The sequence below is a fragment of the Bactrocera tryoni genome, chromosome 4 (assembly GCF_016617805.1).
Source record: "Bactrocera tryoni isolate S06 chromosome 4, CSIRO_BtryS06_freeze2, whole genome shotgun sequence".
NCBI classification, from domain to species: domain Eukaryota; kingdom Metazoa; phylum Arthropoda; class Insecta; order Diptera; family Tephritidae; genus Bactrocera; species Bactrocera tryoni.
In genome coordinates, this window is record NC_052502.1 from 78,698,498 (window position 1) to 78,719,239 (window position 20,742).

The window sequence follows — 20,742 nt, forward strand, 5'->3', positions numbered from 1 at the left end:
GAAATGAAAACATATTAAAAAGGAGCAAAGAAAGCGAAAATAGAAAAACGACAATTTATTAAACGGCAGCTGAAAGCTTTTACAGCAGTTTGACATGCCATCGGAGCTAAGAGCACCAGCGGCAATAGGAGAGTGGGCTACAAATCGAGAACCATTGACGCTAATGCCCGCGGAAAGTTTTGTTGATTAGAAAAATGTACATGTCGCATTGGCCACCACATGCACACCCGTTCTGCCGCGCTTTAGATGCCTTCTACGAAATTTATTAATTTTTCCATTTGGCATTGCTGATTCCGCTCGTTCCTCTTCTTCTGCATAACCAGCTTACTATGGGACACTTTACGTTGTTGTTGCGCTCACCTCAAAAAGCCACGATTGATTTGTGCCAACGAATCATAAAACTGATAGCTTTGTTATTGTTTGTATCCTGAAATTGCAGCGCTGCGCTTCCATAAGCTGCGACCTTAAAAAAAAATTACAAAAAACACAGCAACAATCGATGAAACTTAGAGGTTGGCCTCAGTAAAACGCGCTGAAACTGGTTGAGCCGTGATTGATAGGAATATGTTGGCGTAAGTAACATATTCACCGCCACAGAAGGAAATTGAAATAATATTTAAGGTTGGCAAACATGTCACCGCCTCCAACTAACAGCTTGCGACGACAACCTAAAAAGCCTTGGTATGCTTTTAGGCGTTCAGCAAGCGAGCAATGTGCTGTCGCATGGACGAATAGCAACAGCTGTGTTGCGAGATTTTCCGCTGCTCAGCAGAAGAATTATGAAATGAGCGAAATATGCGGGCCTGAAGGTTTAGGCAAAGCACTAACATATACATGCGCTACAGAGAAATGGTCTCTCACAACACGCGCCTGTTGCAATTAACTAAGGCAGCAGCATATTTTAGGGCGCCACACTTTGCTAACGAGAATCAGGAGAAAGTAGCCTATGTACTAGCTTTCCTTTCATTCCGGTTAGAAAACTTTTCAAACAAAACATATCACAAGAATATTTCGCAGTTCATTTACAAAGCTTTTTCCCACTTTCTTACAAGTTACACTTTCTAATAATTTCCTGCATATTTTCAATGTTTCACGTACAGAAACTCCGCTATGGCTGCTGTTGCAGGTAGCGCCCATACGCAACGAAAGGGATTTGGTTGTGTTATTTCTGCTAACATTCCGGGACATTACGGCACTGAAGCAGCCGATCGACAGCGAGGACACAAAGGGTGGTAAGTAAACGAGCATTAAATTTTATTGATAGTAGTAGGAAAATTCTATACTTAAACTTACTAACACCACCAATTATGCTCTAAACAAGACTTATTTACTAACAAAGTGTAAGCGGAATGCCAAAGCACAGTTTTAGAGTTATGCTTTATTTTTGAAATAAAAGCGTTTATGTAAAATGTATGCTTGAAAAGTTCCATATAGAAAAAGCATACGTTTTTCAAGTATTACTATGCTTTGGCACTCTTTTTCTACTTTAGCTCTTGCATGTTCGAGTTTGAAGTACATTTTACACGAACGTAGCACTTTTCTTCTGAACTTTCGAGACTAGAAAATCATAACAATGTCACTCAGAGATGTTTTTGGCCAGCAAGCTGAAATAAATTCCGAAAATAAAACAATATGAAATCAAAATAGCGATGATTATACATTAAAAGATCAATGTTGTACTTATAGTAAATGCGTAGGTTGCCTTTTATATTTCGGGAAGAGAGAACAAAACCAACAATTAATAGTCGAAAACCGCTTTATTGTTTTTCACAACGTTCTCCATTAAGACCGATAGATTTTTGCATGCGGTAGAACTAATTATCGAAGCACTTTTGCCACGCAGATTGAGATAATCCACGTCTTCAAAACATGCGTTCTAAACACACCAACAGTTGACGTCTTAGTTTAATTTTTACGGACAGAAATAAAAAAAGTCACTTGATACCAAGTCAGGGCTTTACGGTAGATTTCTCATCAAATCGATGTGTTGAGTGTTCAGAAATGCACTTGCTTCGGCGTGAATGATGGACAAATCAAATGTTCATGAATTATTGAATATATGCTGGTTCTACTAATGCCTATAATTGTCTCAATCTCACGACAGGTCACATGACGATCTTGCAATATCAGTTTCCACACAGCATCAATAGTTTTCGGAACAGTAACTGATTTTGTACGACCTTCACAAAATTCGTCTATGACCTCCATTAGATTCACCATACCATCGATAAACACTAGTACTTGATGCAGCTTCAGCACCGAAAATTGAATTAAGGTCACCATGGTACTGCTGCTGAGATAATCCACGTCGAAATTTACAAAAAATAATCGTAGAAAAATGTTCGCGATATAATTTCACTTTTTGGTCAAGATAAATATTTTAAGTTACAGTAAACAACATAAATAGCGCTCATATGTCAAAACGTGCTGAGTATGTATAACAACAAAAGTGTCAAATTTTACGACAAAGCTATGAGTTCCCAGATTGCAACATTACGTTTTCCAAATCCCGAAATATGAAAGGTAACCGATAATAGAGTTATTTTGTAGTCTTCAAATAGTTAGTGTTTTCTTGACAAAACTCATCAGACTACCGTTAGATATAACATATAGAGTAATATTCTTTAAATGACCAGTCCGGAAAAGTACAAAGCGTTACTTTAAGTTTAGAATAATACGTTTCACATTTTAGCAAATCTGGCATATAATTTGGTTATGACAAATCTGAAAAACACAAACTTCCAAAATTCTTCCAAAAGTTTTTACTCTCAAATACACGATTTTTATTGGAAAAATTTCTAGTTTCGAAATTCATTCAATATTTCACTATTTATTTACAAGCTAAAGCACCAAATCAATGATTCGCTTCAATTGGCTTTTTCTCATTATTTTTTATATATGTGTTCACGAAGTTACCAAATTTATGTTATATTGATTTATTTTTTAAAGAGGCAAAATTTCAGCAAAGTAAAAAATCAAAATTCTGCTCTACAAATACATCACTTAATTTGAATAGTCTGAACTTTAACTAAAACCAAAATAAAAAGCAAGAAGTCTAAATAGAACAATCGTCAGACCAATTATTAAATCAGAGCTATTTTAAAACAACCGCAATTTAATAATGCCACTCTCAAACACTCCACAAAGAGCGCATAATACTGAACAGCTGTCGAAACTCGGCGCGGATCTCTAAACGGTTTGAACTACATAACTGAGCAACACTAACTTCCACCATTAACTTCATACTTTGAACTCCACCCAAGCAACGCGTCACCATAACACCCCATGTAGTATGAACTTCTACTATTTCATGTTGGATTTTGTTGATTTCTCTCTATTATTGCAAATTTCAAATTTCAGTTGTCGTTGTTGTGTTGTGTTGTCGTCGTTAATGTAAATTTTTTGATATTTACTCTCAAGTTTTAGGTTTATCGAAATTCGCCAAACTGGCGCGTTCGGTGACACGAAGCCGTCAATTCAGCGCACATCTGCCAACACTAAAGGATCCAACGAAGCAATCCAATCTGGCGCATGTAAGTAAAACTCACGTGGTGCTTCGTTTAAGATATATTTCAGTTAAAATTCTAACTGTTTTTGAAACAGTCACACGCCATTTTTTTAGTTTTATTTCTTAAATTTCTTTTGATTTCCGATTGCTGATCTGTTTTATCTATACTGCTTGCCACTTCATTTCCCTCTTACAGATGATGTCACTCAGCGCCGATATTATGCCACAATACAGACAAGAAGCGCCTAAGACGCCGCCACACATTCTTTTGCATTATTGTGCATTTAAAGCAATTTGGGATTGGGTGATATTATGTTTAACATTTTATACCGCCATTATGGTAAGCTATAACTTGTGGCACTTGGCGTGTGAGACAAATGGAACACGCACATAAAACGGCATAAATTATTAAATTGACTGATTTTAATGGTCGCCAGAAAATGTCGGCAAAAGTAGCTTAAATTATTCAAGAACAATTGACATACCTGCAAAGAAAAGAGAGAAAAGAAAATCTAATGAAGCTCATAGTAAAGTAGTAATACACAGAATGTACTTTGTAATAATATAGTGATTAATTTCTAATGAACATAAAATAAGCTGGTAGGCAGAGTCTTGAACTTATAAATGCTCTGCAGTTTCCACTTTATGCGGTGTGACGAGCAGCTACATGACGCTCTTGGCTTTGAAATCTTTTTTATATTGGATAGTCGAAAAAGTCTTTTCGTATTTTGTCAATGGATGTCGTTGCAGTCGTATATCTCCAGTGCTACCAACCACATTGTGTCATACCACATAGTGTTGGAAAGGTGAGATTTTAAGATTCATAAAAGATTTGGCAAAAAGTGGTCGACCAAACGAAAATACTTTTTCGACTACCATACGAAATGTTAAGGTTGATAAAGTTTCGACAAATTCTTAACCAAAAATATAGTTAGAATAAAATGGTAAGGACGTTATGAGATTAATTGTTGAAATGATAGTCCCTCAAATCAATTTAAATCAGAATTAAGGGTTCTAAAAGATGATATTGAAAGAGCGGAATACTTCAAATGAGAGAAAAGAGAATTAAAGAGCTATTTCGGGTTTGCTGTACGTTTGTGCGACCCACTTGAAAATTCATTTAGGAATTAAAACAATGCTTTCTCAACATCAGAAGTCAGAGACTTTGTATAGACAGTATGTATAACAGTAATTGTGGAAATGATAATCCTTAATAACACTTCCAAATAAGAATTGTGGGTAAGCTCGTTTTAACTTCAAATGAAGGAAAAGAGATCTTTCGCGTTGTGAGTCTCACCTGAAAATTCTTTTAAGAATCAAACCAATGCTTTCTCCACAGCAGATGTTAGTTCTAAAGCAGTTTCGACTAAGTAAAACATGCCTAAAATGCTTTTCCCTAGCTTCGAATATGAACTTCGAGCTGCCGTTAACCTGCGAAAAGCACGTTTCGCATAGGGTATCTAGGCACGAATCGGATTCAGCCTAATGTGTGTGTACGAGACACCCACGCGCCATAAACGACCACTTTTATTACATTACGTATTCAAAATTTGCGCTTTGAATGAGGTTTCTGTGTGCCGTTAACACACATACATTTCGCTAACGCGATTTCGTGTAGAAATTCGTAAGCGGAGTGGCTCGTAACCGTGTTAGAGCAAACATTTATGTGCTCATGTTCTTTGGGCATAATAAATACGCGTCGGTCGTTGCGGTAACTCTGTGTGGTAAACGGTTGCTACCCGCTTGCCGAGTGCTGTAGAATCATGTGATTTGTGCGCTCAAGTGCAATTTACATGAATTCGGAAAGTGAGTCAAAGCGGTGAGCGTTGGGTAGGATAGCTCAAAGGTATGAGCAAGCTGAAATTCTATTTTTCTGAATGAATATTCTATAGCTTTTGTTGGATGGAGGAGAAAATCCAAAGTGAATCCGTATTTATTAAGAAAATGCGGTCCTCCATGCGTAATGAAATATCCTTCAGTAACTACTGCGTGTTCCATGTCAGCAGCTTCTTAAGCAAACATTTTTCTTGCAATAATATTATCATGACAACTCTATTAATAATTACGTAATTCACTTTGCAGGTGCCATACAATGTAGCTTTTAAAAACAAAACATCAGAAGACGTTTCATTACTCGTCGTTGATTCCATTGTAGATGTTATATTCTTTATAGATATTGGTAAGTAAATCCATCATTATTGAAAGTGTACCTAAGTAGGGGACTGCGGAGAGTTTCCTCCAGCCCAAAAGTTAAAAGTTATACATTATTTCAATCATAAGTGACACTCCGCGAAGAAAGAGACTTTGAGTTGCAAGTACAAAATTATATAGTTCCCTCCCCCCCAAAATTCTGTTCTGGATCCGCCCCTGACCTAAGACACCACATAAATTCGGCAATACTAAATTATAAATGCATGATCTACCCATTCCAAAATATAATGATTTCTCTTGGGTAGGAATGCGTTCCCAGATGGTTAAAGTAGCTTGTCTAAGCTTAGGACAATTCTAGCACGTCCTGCCGTTTCCGTCTAAAAACCCTTAGCCTATCCCTCATGCTTATATAATACTTTATTCAGATATGACGAAATTTCGCAAAACCTTCTCTAAATTTTCTCTTTGCAGTTTTAAATTTCCACACAACATTCGTGGGGCCCGGCGGCGAGGTCGTCAGCGACCCCAAAGTGATACGCATGAACTACCTAAAGTCCTGGTTCATCATCGATCTGCTCAGCTGCCTGCCATACGACGTCTTCAACGCTTTCGATCGCGATGAGGACGGCATTGGCTCGCTCTTCAGTGCCCTAAAAGTGGTGCGCCTGCTGCGACTGGGGCGCGTGGTGCGCAAGCTAGACCGCTATCTGGAATATGGCGCCGCCATGCTCATACTGCTGCTCTGTTTCTACATGCTGGTGGCGCATTGGCTGGCCTGCATCTGGTACTCGATCGGCCGCAGCGATGCCGACAATGGAGTAAGTGTGGTACATGACACAAACATTGACCAAAAGGAAACAAGCGATTATACAAATCACAAATTTGTCCGGCTGCTCTTCTCTTCCCCCCAAAATACTTATACTTTCACAACCACCGCCTTTTCGTTTTATTCGCTCATTCGTTTTATTACCAAACTCGCTTTTACATTTTTGTTCCGCACTTATTTGCTTGTTTTTATTTTCGAATAGATACAGTACAGTTGGCTGTGGAAGCTGGCAAACGTGACGCAATCGCCATACTCGTACATCTGGAGCAACGACACCGGACCGGAACTGATAAATGGTCCGTCGCGCAAGAGTATGTATGTGACGGCGCTGTACTTCACCATGACATGCATGACTTCGGTGAGTTCTATGCAGCCGAGCGCTGCTTTTGCAAATACGCCTTAACTAAATCAGAGCGAAAACTTTTATAAATTTAATTTACCGTTTTTTCTTCGGTATTGCATGCATTTTAAACGGAATCACTTTTGTGTACTTGCAGGTGGGGTTCGGCAATGTGGCCGCCGAGACGGACAACGAGAAGGTGTTCACCATCTGCATGATGATTATTGCAGGTGCAGTGTCCGACACGTTCCGTTGCCGCGTCCAATTTCGCTAAACGAAACGAAATTGCGCAACGCTTCGTAAGAGACGTAAACGCAAAACGGCAGCCGAGCAAATGTGTGCGCCCCGAGCAACAAAACGCGTAGTGAAGAATTAAACCCAAATTAAACTAAATTTAATAATAATTTTTAATACTAAACGATGCATTGTCTGAGAATTTCTGAGAAAATTTCCTTTCATTATTAAAAAAAACTTTCCGTTTCGCATTGAAGCTTGCTGCAAGGCAAGGCCACGTGGTTGCCATGGCACCTCCACGCTACACGGGCTCACACATTTCGCCGCCGTCACGCCGCTAGAACTAATAAATGCTGAGTTGGTGTAGTGTGTCTCTATTGAATTATTTCATTAGTTAAACAAATCTGAAAAGTTCAGTCGAAATCAGCTCATGAAACTTCCCGTTGAACCCACATTTTGTAGCAGAGTTGTTGTATCCGAATCACATTTTTGCCAGTACTCATACCAGTAGCTCTCTGTAGGCTAAACAATCGAATCAGCGCTCACCACCACTGACACCATTTCATGCATTTTCTTTAATTGAAAGCGAAAGAAGGGTTAAAGCCCCAACATTGGAACATTCGACTCTCTCTAATTGAAACTCCTGCTCTTTTCTCTGTATAAACTTTTCATAACAAACATATTTTTATCTAAACTGTATATAAACTGTAAATGCTTCCGAAATACAACACTGCGTCATGAAATTTAAATAGTTGGACAATTCGTCGCTATATGTGAGTTCTAAAAGCTGCACAAAGAAAAATTGCTGGATTTCGCTTTGTTTTGCGTTGGTGTTAGTTTTTGGTGATCAAATTGTGGGTTATGTAAGTTTTTGAGTTTTGATGTGCTACTTTTTGTAACGTAATTAGATCCTCACTGCACTTTAGGGGTAAAATAAACTAACACGTCTTTAACCAGAAGATTTATACTAGCTCCTTTTATGTCCGAGAACGTTTCTGAATCTTGATCTTCCACGAAGTTGTACAAAAATGCTTAAATGTTTTGAAATAAAGGCAACCGGATGTATCAAATCAAGCTGGTTCATAATCTTATACTATACACTCACTGCGACTGAGAGATACCAGTCATAGTGGGGTGCAGTCTCAGGTAAATCTACTAATCCACCGAGGCTAAATGTAGACAGCTAGATGGTTGTTGGTTCATAAGCTGATGTTATAAACTCACTGCGATTCAGAAATTTCAGTGATGATGGGGTTCCACGTATAGTCTTAGGTATATTTACTAAGAGTCGGACGAAGCAAAAAGTCGGTAAGTAGCTTTCGACGCAATGGTTCATAAACTGATACCATAAACTCACTGCGATTTAGAGATCCAAGTGATGATGGGGTTCCACAAGAAGTCTTACGTATACCTACTAAGAGTCGAACGAGACCAAAAGTCGGTAAGAAGCTTTCGACTCAATGCTATATTCGATTTCATTATCAGATGAGATTATGTTGCAGTCGCCAATTATTTAGAATCCAGTTGAGCTCAAACAAGCTGTCTTAGCAACTTTGAAAGGATGATTGCCGACATTTACTAAGTTGTATTAAGCAGAACAATACTAAAGTCTGCTTGGGAAACACTAAACAGTCAAGCCACTGAAATACCTGGCTAAAAGACTTTCTATAGGCGCTGCATATTATATTGAATAAGCCAGAGATGATAGAGTTCGCTTAATAGATCCCGAGCTTATATCTCTGACCGAGAGACCAGCAACGACGCAAAATTTGAGCACAGATGAAAAGAAAGTAGTTTTTGAAGCTTTCAAGGAAGCCATCATTAAAAACAACTGTCGAGTTATGGAACCCTTACTTCCAGCAAATTCACCGCCGAACGAAAAGTATAAGTCATTTGAGAACAGAAAGGCTAGGTTGTGTTAAGAAATCGATTCTAAGAGGGATCTCACTTGGACAGCTTAGAACGCCGATACGTTGTGACAGAAAGCTAATCCTTAACTTTTTTTTTTAAATCAGCATTTAGCGCAATTCTTCAAGAAAAAATAAGAAACCGTTAGGCCTCAAACAAATGTTTTTGCCTGAGCTACAACTCTTTACTGTTTTTTTGTTAGCAAAGCGGTGGGGAAGTTAAAAATGTTTGTTGTAGCTCACGTAAAAGCATGCACGAAATGTATACCCACTTTGTTAAGCACTTCTATACAAAATTTCGACTTCTCGGCACTGCCATTCTTCTACTGCCACCATCATACTCATAACACAACAACAATTTTGGGCATTTATTACTGTTCTAGCTTGCGTTCGTAATTCGCATACTAATTTCTTCAGCTCTTCTACGAGTACTATGTATTTATCGCTCTTACTGCGACCCTTAGTACCACCACATTAATTCCCTTACTCCTCTTCCAGCCATCTACATTTGCCACGCTCCACATCCCATAACCCACACTTCCATTCCATTCATTTGTGTTGTTTCATTTGTTATTCTGCTCAGTGTTAAGTACCCGAAAAGTATGCTGCATAAAATGGATTATAATTGAAGTGAAATTTTTAGAAGCGCCATAAAATAGTCCACTTAACCCAGTGAGCTTGCGCGCACGCACATATTTTAATGAGCACACAATTAATTTTCTTTCATATTTCGCTTATTTCCACTCTCTGCCACCGTGTAGCGCTGCTGTACGCGACGATATTCGGTCACGTGACGACCATCATCCAACAGATGACCTCAGCGACGGCGAAGTACCACGACATGTTGAATAATGTGCGCGAGTTCATGAAGTTGCACGAGGTGCCGAAGGCGCTCAGCGAACGCGTCATGGATTATGTGGTCTCCACGTGGGCCATGACCAAAGGCTTGGACACCGAAAAGGTAATGCACGCACTCACGCACAACGCCAACACAAAAACACTCATCCTCAGCCACACACAAACGCATATGTATGCCGCGATTTAATAGTATGCTGAGTATGTACGTATGTATGCAAGCAGAAAAGCTTTTGTAAAGTATGTAAATTGTATGCGAATAGTTGAGTATATTAGTTGAGTAGTTAGAAGAGCTTCAGCCTAGTGGTGTGCTCGACATTATTTAACACAAAAAATGTAAAAAGTACACAAAACATAAATTTATACGAAAACTGGTGCACACACTCGACCACTCGACTACTCTTCACAAGCAACTGAAGCCACTTCAATACTTAATGTGTCACGCAAAGCCAGAGTTACACACACAACAAACGTCCGCGACCACCGCGCCGCTATGGTCAACACGAACCCGAACACAGCGGACACACACGCATACAGCCACGGCACCACAGCCAACTTCACACATCTTAACAGACACTCACGCACTCAGCCAACGCGCATAAGTAATGCACTGCAATCTGTGTGTGTAAGAGGAGGTGCATAGTTTTAGGCGCTTTCCTAAGCTTCATGCGCGGTTTTCATTAGCAGTACTTGCCATTTTCCATTTTCATAATTTGCTTGCAAAACATTTCTTTCGCGTTTGGGGCCATTTAAGCCCCGCTAACGTTTGCATTTGCTTTTAGAGCGCGGTTTTATTCTTACTTAACTTCCACATTTTTTCTGCTTAGTGCTTTTCGCCAAAACTTTTTTATAACTTAACAAACGCTTTGTAAATGTTTGCTCTTTACTTGCTCTTTGCTCTCTCTTCATGCTTTTATAACTTTGTTTTCGAACTAATTTTCGAATCCAGCTCAATTTGCATTTTACTTTATTTGTCTCTCTTTTTTTATTTTTCTACTCCCTTTAACTACGTCCAGGTAAGCTCGCTCGCTCGCTCGGTCATCATGCTCGGTTTAGCGCCTTATAAAAACCGCAAATCCGTGCGCCAAAACGAAAAGCGTCCGTCAAATCCGTGCCTTTAGATGGAATTTAAACCAAATCATGGCAATATTCAAAAGCTCATAAAAAGCTCAATATATTTTGTCAAAGCTTGTAGCGCATTTGGTTTAAATCATTATAGCAGCGCAATTGCTGCGCTCTGAAACAGATAGAAGCGTCTTTATACCATTTTCGTTGACTGTAGTTTGTGCCTAAAAATAGTATAGACAACAAACACATGAAATACAACAACCACTAGCGACTAGCGACAACAGTAGCACAAAATTCAGTTAACGCAAGAAACAGTTCCGACTTTATGTCGATTATCACTATTTTACATAGAAAACATATAGGTCTGACTCATTGAAAGTAAACACACACATACATAGATGCGACATACGAGAGTCGCCCAAGGAACGAACACTTACTCTCACATAGCGAAGCAGCAAAAAAAGTTGCCAGGTGTCTCAGTCGGAAATGGAGTTGAAAGCGCGCTTAGAGAGCTTTCAATTCGTGAAAGCGCTGTGAAAGCTTATAATATTTTTTAGTACTTAAGACGTAAGCAGTGTTGGTAAATCACTCTAAAAGAGGGCCTGCTGCCTATATTAGCTATTTCAAAATTTAGTTTTTTTAAGTTAAATTTACGCAGTGGTCAAAAGGCGGAACTCGCTAAGCACGCAGACTCAATTCCATTTCCCAGTGAGATTCGAAAATGTCTGTACGTATGTGTGAGTGTGCGTGTGTATCATGCTATTTTGTATCAAATATCACCCGCTACCTTTTCCAGAGTAAAATAAATTCATTTTTAACAGAAAAAAATCAAAATGGGTATGCAAAAATCTGTCAAGGTCATTAAGCTTTTTGGCAGCTTTCATTGGTTTGACGAAAAAGTTCATCAGACTTGTCATTTAGACTTGAAACCTCATGAATACCCGTTATGTATAGTATGTTACTTATATTTCGAAGTTTATGCTCATCGCTTAAAGTTCAGCGCCAGCTACTCATCTCTCTCTCTCTCTCTACTATTCTCTGTCACTCGGCGCACTCATTTATCTGCATTGCACATTTGTTTTTCTTTCGATTTCTTTTATTTTCACATCGTATTTGATTTGCCACGCCCATCTCTTTTGATTTTGTTGTGCTCTCGCACTTTGTTTGACGTTTTGCCGTTTATGATGCGGCTTGGCCACTTCGCAGGTACTAAACTATTGTCCGAAAGATATGAAGGCTGACATTTGTGTTCATCTAAATCGCAAAGTATTTAACGAGCATCCAGCATTTCGTCTTGCCTCGGATGGTTGTCTGCGCGCGCTAGCCATGCACTTCATGATGTCGCACTCGGCGCCGGGCGATCTGCTCTACCATACCGGTGAGAGCATCGACAGTTTGTGTTTCATAGTGACCGGCAGTTTGGAGGTGATACAGGACGATGAAGTTGTGGCAATATTGGGTGAGTTTGCAAAACCTTGGCTTGAACCGTAAGTCTCCTAAGGGTGCCAAACAACACCAGACACCAAAGTTTGCCCACCTTTAGGGAGCGCCCTCTGTAGCCCAATCCTATTTTGCACTTAATCACAATTTCCTTGCAGCGCGCTAAGTTTTCCAATTGTACGCTCTCTCTTTCTCTCTCTCTGTCTCTTTCTGTATAAACCCGCTTGCACCGACATGCTTTGTTTTTATGAAACTTTTAATGCTATTCTCTTGACCCATAGGTAAGGGCGACGTCTTCGGCGATCAATTCTGGAAGGATTCGGCCGTTGGCCAGAGCGCTGCCAATGTGCGCGCCCTAACCTATTGTGATTTGCATGCCATCAAGCGTGATAAATTGCTCGAAGTCCTCGATTTCTATTCGGCATTTGCGAATAGTTTTGCACGCAATCTGGTGCTCACCTACAATTTAAGACATCGACTGATTTTTCGCAAGGTGGCCGATGTGAAGCGCGAGAAAGAATTGGCCGAACGGCGTAAAAACGAACCTCAATTGCCTCAAAATCAAGACCATTTGGTGCGTAAGATATTCTCGAAATTCCGTCGTACGCCGCAGGTCCAAACTGGCTCCAAAGAGGTTGTCTCCGGCCAAAGTGATGTGGAGAAGGGCGACGGTGACGCGGATCGCACCAAGGTATGTAGGCGCAACGTGTACGTAAGACAACGGTTCTTTGTAAATATATATGTTTGCGTGTATGTAGCGTAGATGATGCGTGCGGCGTTGCCGTATTTTATGTGCTAAATGCATGTGTGTGCGTATTTCGTGTACGCTTTTTATTTCATTTTACGTTTATACTTTTTATAATAGCATTTTTATTATTATATTATTAAATGTGTTCTTTCGTCAATGTACCGTTGTGCGTTTGTCATATAAAATACTGTATAATTGCGTGCTTTGGATACTGTTACTCATAACCAATATTAATTGTGTGTGAAATAATGATAATTGTGCTTTTCGCAACGCCAAATTGTAAGTATGATGGAACGAAGTGTAAACATGGTATATGTATTTGTAGAAACAAGGAAGGCGAAAATTATCTATAAAATTATTTACAGTAAATACTCAAAAACCGTTTAAAAGACCTTGTATAGGACATAGTGAATACAATTTTGATCTCTGAGTTATTATTATACCTCCAGTTCTTATACGAAGATCTTAAATATATTTTCCTTTCTAGACCCCAAATGAGTTTTAATATTAATTTAAGCCATTCCTTCCACACAAAGTATAAAATATTTCCTTTTTATTAAGGTCTTGCTTCCTTTCAAGACTTGCTATTTCACTCAAAATGCCACAGCTTTCTGAATAAAAGAACATATACTATATTTAATTAGATACTATTCCTAACTAAGCTCCTTCAGCATGCAAAGCCTACTTTCTTCTATATCTCGGGTAGTCGAAAAAGTGTTTTCGTATTTTTTTAATAGATGTCGTAGCAGTCGTATAGCTCCAGTGCTACCAATCACATTGTGACATACCATATAGTGTTGGAAAGGTGAGATTTTAAGCTGTATTTAATTATAAAAATTATATTCGGGGAAGTTGAAAGAAAGTTACAGCTGTTCAAAAATGTGTGAATATAATCCAGAAATTCTGGAAATTTCGATGTGAAATATGCACCTCGCTCTGGTCGACATATAGTTGAAAAAGTCAATGAAATTGTGGAAAAGTTTGGCCAGGACCGTCACATAAGCAGCCATGACATCGCTAAGGAACTTAACATTCATCATGAAAAGGTTTTAAACCATTTAAAAAAGGTTGGCTACAAAAAGAGCTCAAGGTTTGGGTACCACATGAATTGCCTGTGAAAAATTTAATGGACCGAAGTAACATCTGCGATTCTTTGCTGAAACGAAATGAAATCGAACCATTTCTGAAGCGAATTGTAACAGGAGACGAAACCTGGATCAAATACCATTGTGCGAAACAGATCATAGTCCAAGCGTGTTGAAGCTCGGCAAATGCTCACAAAGCCAGGTTTGACGCCTCGAAAGGTTATACTAAGTGTTTGGTGGGTTTGGAAAGGAATCATCCACTATGAGCTGCTCCAGCCTGGTCGAACGATTGATTCTACATTTTACTATCAACAACTGATGAGATTGAAGAAAGCAATCGAAGGAAACGGCCAGAACTGATCAACAGGAAGGGCTTCGTCTTCCATCAGGACAACGCTAAACCACCCACATCTTTGGTGACTTGGCAAAAACTGGAAGAGCTTGGCTGGGAGGTTTTGATGCATCAACCATAAAGCCCTGACCTTGCACCATCGGACTACCATTTGTTTCGGTCAATACAGAACTCCCTTAATGCAGTAAAGTTGGCTTCAAAAGAAGCCTGTGAAAATTACTTGTCGCAGTTTTTCGCCGGGAAACCAGTAAAAGCCGACAAAAATGGTACATATTTGGTTCATTAAAGTTCATTATATATATACAAAAATAAGTTGAAGTTTGATTAGAAATACGAAAAGACTTTTTCGACTACCCTATGTAACTATGTAAGTACATACACACCTCAAAGTGAGTTTAGTTCTACTCAGTTTGGTTTTTCTTACTGCTGTCTTTATTTCTTTTCCGCCACTATGGTTCTTATAATAAATAATAGTATACCTTCAGGCGTCGGAAAATTTAATGTTTAAAACACATTGAATTTCTATATAACTCTCCATCAACAAACATCGCATGCTTAGCACAATACATATTGCCTACTTTTAGGCATCCGAATTTTCACAACTAACTGCATAGTTTGTTATTATTACTTATGATAATTGCTGTTTATATCTGTGTATTCTTATATCACGTAGCGTATTTTTTTGTTCCGAAACCCTTAAGGTGAAAAATAACTGTATTTTAAAAACAAATATTTATGTTTATGTACATACATACGTGGTACTCGTACTTATGCTTGTTGTCTCTTTTTCTCTCTTCCCACTCATCCGCAAACCTTAACGTCCATTCCCACAACTGTTCCGTCTAAACTCCCATATATTACTACAATTTAACACTATTCCAACATATGCTTTCCAATGTTCGCATTATCTCTGAATGAAAATCTGAACGGCTTAAATGCTTGTGTTTGTTGTTGTGTTTTGTTGTAACTTTTTTGAATTTCACAAAATTTTTACACAAAAACATTTCGAAATTGCATACTAACAACAAAATTGTTTATTGCTCATTTTATCTATTTTCACATGCTTAACCCTTACACCACCGAAATATATTGTCTTTGCAATCCTTTTTCCGCACGGTCACCACCGCCACATTTTTTTGTGGGTTTTTGTTTTATTTTCCTTTTACTTGATATCCTTGCAACCTCTTTTCCGGCTGCCCGCATTCTCGCCTTGCTCGTGTTTGTTTGTGACAACCCATTCAAGAAGTTGCCTGCTAAATTAACCCTCACAGAGGACTCACGCATCCTAACAACAGCTGCCGCACCCTCTCCAACGCCATCACCCTCGCCCTCATCGGGTCCACCATCTGCGCGTAGTACGCGTGCTAGTAAATGGGGGCGCCTTTTGGGCAGTTCAAGTGTCGATTCGGCTAGCGATACAAGTGCCAAGGTAGCAGTTTCGAGAAGTTTGAGCGCCCGCGAAAGTCTGCGTGAGAGCACTGCCCAAGCGCGGCAGAGCAGTACTTCGAGTAGTAATGGTGGACAAGGCAATAAAGTAATTACAAAAGCTTAAATAGATAATAATGAAAGTATTCTAAACAGAGAACAATTAAAAAAACTGTCACCATTTAGCTTTAAGCCTTGCACATTAACATCTTTAAACTGATTTCTAATTTAATTATTGGCTGTCTAGTATTTTTTTTTAAGTTCATATAATTTTCGTCATAATTTCTATTTTACTTTGATTCGAATACATTTCCGGGATAATAAAGGATATTTTTTAACAAAAGCTTAAAAAGCACAGTAAGCTTTTCTAAATCTCGGAACTTGAAACTTTGCAAAGCTTCACTAAAAATACCAAACAGTTACCAAAAGTTCAGATTCAAGAGTATTTCGAAAGACGATTTTTAAATAGTTGTAAAAGAGTACAGTTAAGTTTTGGAGCATACATGAAAATATTTATAATTTGAAAAGCTTTTAAGAGCAACTAAATTGATTTAGAGAGACCTAAGTCTCACTCTTAGTGAAGAATTAGTACGCGAAGCCTCTGCTAATCAGTCACAATTCACGAATATTTTCATTAATCAGATCCTTGTCGCCACATTTCCGAGAGTAAGCTAGTTCAATTTCTCCGGCGCAATCGGTCCATTCAAAATCGCAAATCCTTTCTGGTCCTACTTAATGGCGTTAGAAAAGCACACCAATGGCTTTCCTTTGCAGAGCGCCGAGTCCTTAGAGACGAGCTTACAAATTATCGAGTTGAGGGACCCGCTGACAACCGCAGCTGTGGCGGCAGCAGCTGCAAAGCGCGTCAAGAGTTTGGAATCGCTGACTACCGCAACTGCGACTACTTCGTGGGTGGAACGCAAATGGCGACGCATACGCATACTGGATGTTAGTAAACGTAGCAGACTCAATCCACACTAGCTAAAAAAGCGAAATTATTGTATTTTTTTCATTTCTTTTTGACATAGAACAAAGTACAGAAAGTAGTTGGCAGCACTGGAAGATTTGTTATGTAGTGTCTGCTATGATTGTAAACCAGAGTTGCCACACATAGAATAAATGAAGATCTTGTCTTAGCTGCTAGTTATTACTTGGCTGTTTTGTTGATTAATTGTCTGCCTTCTTCAGTTATTTAAAGCTGGGTTATTGGTATGTACTTGTATCATTTATTTCAGTATGTAAATTCTGTTTTTTGAATATTATTTTGACATTTACCCGAATGTCCAGTATAGTTTCTTATAGCAGTAAGTTTTAGTTTGAACAAATTACGCGCTCAATTGTTAAATAAAGAAAGCTAAATATAAAATCTAACATATTAAACAATAATTAATGAACGTTATTTCTCCCTTTCTCACTTCCCAAAAAAAAAATAATATGCATGCATACCGTTTGACCTCATCTACCCCGTAATACCGCAAAACCTTCACAATAATCATCTCCTATGCAACCCTGGACCTTCAAATGGCTGCAACACAAATTGCATCTTCCGTTCGTTGGCTTCGTGAAACATCGTGCTGCCACACGCGCACTGAGGATATGATCATTTTGTTCTCTCGCTCTCGCACATTGCACACTTTTTAACTACGCTCTACATGTACGAACTTCTTACTGTTCGCCCATCGACATATTCACCCAACCCAACATAAAACAAATCATCACTGCGTGTTTATCGCCTATCCTACTGCCTGCCTGCCGATCCGCGGTTCTCAATTTCAACCACACCTTTACTTCCCTCTCATCACCATCTCGCTCTTTCTCTCTCTCTCTCTCAATTATATGAATGCATTCAGGTTTTTCCTAAAGCTCCTAAACTACAGGCCAGTCAAGCGGCGCTCGCGCGCCAGGATACAATCGACGAGGGCGGTGAAATTGACGCCTCGCCTCCTAGTCGCGACACGCGGCTAGTTGGGGAAAGTGGCTCGGCAGCAGCAGCAGCGGCGGCTGCACTGGCAGCTAAAGAGCGCAACCTTGCATTGGAGCGTGAAAGGCAAATCGAAATGGCTTCGTCACGCGCCACCACATCGGACACTTACGACACAGGTTTACGCGAACAGCCACCCACAATGGCGCAACGCGATTTGATCGCAACCATGTTGGATTTAAAAGTCGATGTCCGTCTGGAAATGCAGCGCATGCAGCAGCGCATCGGACGCATTGAGGACTTATTAGGCGAGCTGATGAAACGTTTACCAGCACAGGAATCTTCGGGTCAAACAACGCCAGCTGATGAGCTCGGACCCGGTAGTGGCGGTGGTAGCGCGCCTGGTGCGGCCGGTAGCACGGTACTGACCACACGCATTGGTGTGGTCGATGGCGGCGGTGGCGGCACACACTCGACCGCGGTTACGCCAGCTGCGGACACTGTGATAACAATTTCAACGGTGCCGCCCACGCCACCCATTAGCACAAGCGCCGCCTCGGGTGTAGTGGTACAGATCGGCGGTATAGGTGGTGGCGGCGCAGGAGGCGTTGGTGTGCCTACAACTACGACGTCCGCAACCGTGGCGGTAGGCGCAGGCTCCACGCCCATTCCACAAACACTCAGCCTGCTTAGCCCAGCACAGATGGGGTCAGCGGCGACACAAGGCGGCAATGGACTGGGACCGCTAATGCTGAAAAAACGGCGTTCGAAGAGCAGGAAGGCACCAGCGCCTCCCAAGCAGCCATCACATGTGCAGAGTCCAGAACAGCAGCGTTTGCTGGAAGAGGAACCCATTGTGACGCCCACGACGGTAGTGCCGGTGACGGCGCCAACAGTAACAACGCCAACAACAGCCACATCGAGCAGCGCAGCCACATCGCCCACAACGGCCGGACCGTCGTCCCTGGGCGGAGGTGGCAACACCAGCGGCACATCCAGCGGCAGCGGCAGTGGCGGTGGTGGACGCACCAAACGTGAATTTCTCTAGCCCAAGATATTGGTGCGTCATCAATCGGACACTTGCAGCAGCTTCGAGCAATAAAACGGCGAAGAAAGCAGACTGCGCAAGACGATGGCGTACAGCTGAAGGAAGCTGCGGAAGGCTTCATGTTCATTTTAGGCTGCTGCGGCTTTTGCTGGACTAAGTTTTAGCATAACTTAACTTAAGATGTACTTATAAATTAATGTTTTTCAGTAATTAAATTTTCTGTCAACTAGAGTATAGAAGCTTTCGAAAGCTTAAAATTTAGCGCGCTAAATTGCGAACTGCGACACGCAAAGCATTTTGAAGCGTCAAGCAGAAAAATATTTGTGATAACCAACCAGATATTAATACTATGAAAATTATAAAAACAAAAATAAGCTATAAAAATTATATGTCACCTAGTTAAAAGCAAAAACAAGACCAGTTATAAGCCGCTTAGAAAATTTGTAAATTTATTTGTAAATATGTATGTATTACAAAGCGAGTCCAAATGCTCGCCTGTTGAAGCTGTGTAGATATATAATATGCATAAATAGATTATACATGCCAGACAAAGGCGAAGACGCGGAGGCAGAGGCCAAAACGTCTCGCAGTACAGTCATAAATAACTATAGATTAATTATAGATAATTAACGACGACAGCAGAAATACTTCGCTTGCTGAAGCTCCTTGCCTTTCTGAGGAATTGAATACCCACTAATTTGCAAAAAAAAAAAAAAACAAACAAACTTTATCTTCAACAAAGCTCGATTTCATTTTTCTACTGCTACTTGGCTGTGTAATTTTTCCGAACCACTTTTTTATGCTTTCGTGGCAATATTTTATTTCAGCTAATATAATTTTGTGGGCACGAGGTAAACTTTGCAAGCTCGAAACATCGCAATACAAAGACTATAGTAAACTTTGAGTTTAAAGCGCTCAACAGCAGCCTAACTTTTTTAATCTAGTTTGATACACATTCTCTATTAAAAACAATACAAGGACATTTTGTAAAATGTACAAGGCGTAGGCCCACATAATAAACTTCAAACATCGAAAACAGTCATTGAAAGCTTTTGAAAAGCTCACAATGCAATTACAAAAAGTTTAGGCTTTGCGGGCTTTTGGAAAAATACTAAGAACGGTAGACAAATGTCAGATTTTTCGCTTATGGAAATACAGCAACATATAAAGTGTTAATATCACGCAAAAAGCTCCTTAAGGCTTTCTACAAGAAAACTAAGAATTGTTATTTGCCGATTCTAGCCCTCACTGTACTCAATTTTGTTGTTTCATTTCGTTCAATTTAAGTACTCCACTTTGCGGTTATCCCGCTAGCTTGACTATGTAGTCCTTCATTTAAGCGCAGCCGATCTTCGTCGGCAAATTAAGCGTTCACAATGTTGCCATATGTTATTTTTTCATCTCAGTTTTAAGAACGAGAATATTGCATAATTAACTGCCACACAAACTAAAGCGAACATTTTAAGAGAACGCAAAATTACAAGCAGAGAAAATACAATTTAATGAATATAAATACAAATACAAAATATGCAAACTTTGTACTACAGTTTTCATTTAGAAACCCGTCCTACAAATGGAGAACACACAGAATCAAACTGAGAACAAATTTAAGCAAACAAAAACAACAAAGACAACGGTACTGATTATTAAGTAAATAAAATATTAATGTTGAAAGTTATTAAAAACAAAGCAAATAGGAAAACAAAAACAACTACAACAAAAATTAAGCAATAAATGCAAAACTAATGCTCCATTAAAATAACTTAAGTAATTATAGTAATAATAAACTAAATTAAGTTCTACACAAGCAGAGCAGAAAACACAATTAAAATAC

General features: G+C 39.6%; 1 protein-coding gene across 10 annotated transcripts in view; it reads left to right on the top strand.

Annotated features, from left to right (window-relative positions):
- The window catches only part of LOC120774345 (potassium voltage-gated channel protein eag), a 93,533-nt gene extending 73,472 nt beyond the window's left edge, over positions 1–20,061 (top strand). For 2 of the 10 annotated variants that reach the window (XM_040103914.1, XM_040103916.1), the window contains exons 5-17: positions 1,101–1,232; positions 3,421–3,533; positions 3,705–3,848; positions 5,591–5,687; positions 6,131–6,486; positions 6,688–6,843; positions 6,983–7,055; positions 9,728–9,927; positions 12,096–12,348; positions 12,611–13,020; positions 15,758–16,048; positions 16,714–16,887; positions 17,790–20,061. In XM_040103914.1, the coding sequence (XP_039959848.1) occupies positions 1,101–1,232; positions 3,421–3,533; positions 3,705–3,848; positions 5,591–5,687; positions 6,131–6,486; positions 6,688–6,843; positions 6,983–7,055; positions 9,728–9,927; positions 12,096–12,348; positions 12,611–13,020; positions 15,758–16,048; positions 16,714–16,887; positions 17,790–18,908 (3,518 nt within the window). In that variant the 3' untranslated portion in view covers positions 18,909–20,061. The remainder of the gene's footprint in view (positions 1–1,100; positions 1,233–3,420; positions 3,534–3,704; positions 3,849–5,590; positions 5,688–6,130; positions 6,487–6,687; positions 6,844–6,982; positions 7,056–9,727; positions 9,928–12,095; positions 12,349–12,610; positions 13,021–15,757; positions 16,049–16,713; positions 16,888–17,789) is intronic. The other 8 variants (XM_040103924.1, XM_040103917.1, XM_040103918.1 and 5 more) reach the window with 8 other exon arrangements.
- The last annotated feature ends 681 nt before the right edge of the window (positions 20,062–20,742 follow it).